This window comes from Fulmarus glacialis, unplaced genomic scaffold (genome assembly GCF_000690835.1).
Source record: "Fulmarus glacialis isolate BGI_N327 unplaced genomic scaffold, ASM69083v1 scaffold30568, whole genome shotgun sequence".
NCBI lineage: Eukaryota > Metazoa > Chordata > Aves > Procellariiformes > Procellariidae > Fulmarus > Fulmarus glacialis.
In genome coordinates this window covers 1-3347 of record NW_009226801.1, presented here as the reverse complement: position 1 = coordinate 3347, position 3347 = coordinate 1, and the positions used below count along the sequence as shown (strand labels likewise).

Genomic DNA, 3347 nt, shown 5'->3' with positions numbered 1-3347 from the left:
AACCTTAATGATTCTATGATTCTAAGTGGGAGCTTCCGGCTCCCGGGCCGGCATTTGTTCTGTGACCCAAAGGTTGGTTCTGATCTGAAAACTCAGGGAAACGCAGAGACAACTCGTCTCTCTGCCCTGGGAAACATCTGTGTCCTGCTGCGTGTCCCCAGCCGTGTGACTTTAGGTGTGCTGTCCCAAAAAGCACGTTTTGGGGATAAACCTCAACTGTTTCACAAGCTGACACCCTCCTCTCTGTGTTTCAGTGTTGACAACAGCGAGTACATGAGGAATGGAGACTTCTTACCCACTCGCCTGCAAGCCCAGCAAGATGCTGTCAACATTGTGTGCCACTCGAAAACCCGCAGTAACCCCGAGAACAACGTGGGGCTCATCACCTTAGCCAAGTATGCCTGGGGGGGGAACTGGCCTCGGGACCACTGAGGAGCGGCTGGGGGGACCTGTGAGAGAGCGCGGAGACAAGGAACAGGGGAGTGTTGCAAGACAGGGCAGCAATAGCACAGTCTAAAACCAAACCAGTTCTTCTGGGAGGACTGGTACGAGAAAACCTGGTTCCTGACCGGTCTCTAGCTTGTTGGGCTCGCTCCTGCAATGCCAGGATATGTTATGGAGGCTCTTCTCTCTCAGGACCTCTCTGCCAGACCCATCCTTTTGTGGTCTTGTGTCCCAAAGAGTGGCAAGTAAGGGCTGAGCTGTCACAGGCAGCCCCGAGAGAGTCATTCCTCCATTTTCCTGAAGTCTGCAGGATTTCAGTGCCTCTGTGAGCTCCCTCTTAGCCAGAGTCGATTAAAATTGGCCAGTGGGCTCAAGGCTGCTGGGGCAGGGGACAGAGACACACACAAGCCTTCGTGCAGACAGATTACTTTGGGGTTTTTTAGGAAACCAGGCTAAAAGTCTTGCTCCCTGTACGCACTGACCTACCAGAGCCAAGTGCTGGCTTGGAGCAGACACCAGCTGAGGCTTAGTGCAGGGAGGGCTTTTCCTACCCCCGTAGCAAATAAAGGGTTTCACAAAGAAGTTCTCAAAGAAGAGGTCGCCAGCGTAAGTGTGTTTGCGTTGCAGTAACTGTGAAGTGCTGACCACGCTCACTCCAGACACAGGCCGGATCCTTTCAAAGCTACACACGGTGCAACCCAAAGGGAAAATTACCTTTTGCACAGGGATCAGAGTTGCTCACGTAAGTGGTCTTGTTGGTTCCTCACGAGCGAGTCTGCGTCTTTGTAATTCCTTTTGCCTTAGTGCGTCCTGTTAAATTACCTGTCCTGTTGATGGCTTGGATACGGGGAATCTTGTTCTCTTCCTGTTTCTATGGCTGAGCAGTGCCGAGCAATTAATTTTAGTTTTGCCTCCCTATCTGCAAAATGCAGCTGAAACCTCCTTTATAAAATCCAATATAAAAGCTCAGAAGTTCAATAGTCTGGTCCTGGTTTGCTTCGGAGGAACCTGACAGCTGCTTCGCAGAAGTCCAGTCGAGCTGCACAGCCCTTCCCACCCTGAGGAGAGCAGCTCCCAGCCGAGGAGTGTCCCCCAGGACGTGGCCACCCTTTTGTCCTGTTTTCTTGCTCTGTCCCAGACCATCTCTTTGCCAGCAAACTGCTCCCAGCTGAGTCATAACTACCAGCAAACGGGAGGCCCTTGACACATGCCTTCTTGGAGACAGTTTGGTGAAACTCGCTACTGAAAAGTCTCTCCTGCCATTTAGCCTAAATTCTCCTGCGTAACAGAAGAAGTAGCAGGGGCGACTGCTGGCCACTGCTTTTTCCTGAGAATTGCTCCTGAAGTACAATATGACTTCTGTCTTGCAGCTGGCTTTAAAACATCGCCAAGGCAAGAACCACAAGATGCGAATCATCGCCTTTGTTGGGAGCCCTGTAGAAGATAACGAGAAAGACGTGAGTAATGGCCAGTCAAAGGCAAAAATGTTGGGTCAGCTCCACGCTCTACTTTGAAACACAAATTGGGTTTTATCGTTTGTTCCCTGCTCTGTATTGAAAGTAAGGCTTTATACCCCAGCGAGGAGGCTGCTTGACAGAGCTCTTGAGCAGGGCGGTTCTCAGCTAGGAGGAGAGGGAAGGCCGGATCCCTGGGCGCAGCCAGGCCTGAGCCAAGGACAGATCCAGTTCTCCCACTGTTTTGTGGAGGATTGCTTCCCTCCCCCGGTTCAGGGGAGTGCCAGGTCCTGTGCCTCGTGGCTGTCACCTAGACCACTTTGGGCTTTTTGTCTGAGGAGCTGGGGGAGGAAATCTGTGTCCCTGGGCAGAAATAATGCCCTCAGCCTTGGAAGATGCTGTTCTGTTGGCACTTAAAATAACACAAGTGAGGTTCATCCAGGTGTTCTGGGTCTCTTTGAAAGAACAGGTCAGAAACGTGAGGAGATGCTGCCTGTCCCAGGCTCTTGCCGTCCCCCTCGATGGGGACGGTTACTTGCTTCGGCAGGAACGGCTCCCTCGGTTGTGCCGCCTCGCGGCGCCTCGGGCACTGTGCGGCAGCGCCTGTCCCAGCCGGAGAGGTAAAATATCTCAAACGCTTCCCTGCTGGGAGGGCTTCAAACTGGGAAACTGATTTTGGGCTTTGTGCCTCCAGGACTGAATCCTAAGTGCTGTTGTCTGGTTTCTGTTGAGCTGAGCGCGGGTAAGAGCCGGAATCCAGGCAATGAGAAGCTAACGCCGCGGTGTCTCCTCATTGCAGCTGGTGAAACTGGCAAAGCGTCTGAAGAAAGAGAAAGTCAACGTTGACATCATCAATTTTGGAGAAGAGGTGAGACTCTGCTGTGTTTCTTGCCTAAGATCTGAGGCAGGATTTTGAATCCTTTCCAGCCTGGAGCCCTTACTCGGGCACGCAAGGATACGAACAGTTCTCTGAGCCTCAGTCTCTTCAGCAGCTGCCCCAGTAAAAATGCTAATGTGGAGAGTAACGTTTCCCTCTGGGAAGACACCTCTCCCGTTTCACTGCAGGCCTCGTTAAATGCGTTCCGTCCTGATGGAAACAGCGGAGCTCTTGGCTCCCCCGTAGCGCGAAGAGACGCCGGGTGTGCCGAGGAGCCGGCCCTCCCTCTCGCAGAACTGAGGAGCCAGGCAAAGCTCTAGTCCCAGCCTTTCTCTTTGACCCTAGGAAGCCAACACGGACAAGCTGACTGCCTTCATTAACACCTTTTTTTTGGGTGGCCCCGGCCCCCCCCTGGTGACGGTGCCGCCGGGGCCGAGCCTGGCCGATGCCCTCATCAGCTCCCCCATCCTGGCTGGGGAGGGAGGTGCCATGCTGGGCCTCGGCGCCAGCGACTTCGAGTTCGGCGTGGACCCCAGCGCGGACCCGGAGCTGGCTCTGGTGAGCGACGGGGA

The 3347-nt window shown here is 53.8% G+C and overlaps 1 protein-coding gene across 1 annotated transcript; it reads left to right on the top strand.

Moving 5' to 3' along the window:
- Positions 1-249: 249 nt before the first annotated feature.
- On the top strand, positions 250-3333 carry PSMD4 (proteasome (prosome, macropain) 26S subunit, non-ATPase, 4; the record flags this gene model as incomplete). Its single annotated transcript, XM_009582937.1, has 5 exons — positions 250-395; positions 1072-1186; positions 1815-1901; positions 2698-2766; positions 3121-3333. Coding segments are annotated over exons 1-5 (606 nt in total), but the record flags the coding sequence as incomplete, so codon positions are not given.
- Positions 3334-3347: the final 14 nt, after the last annotated feature.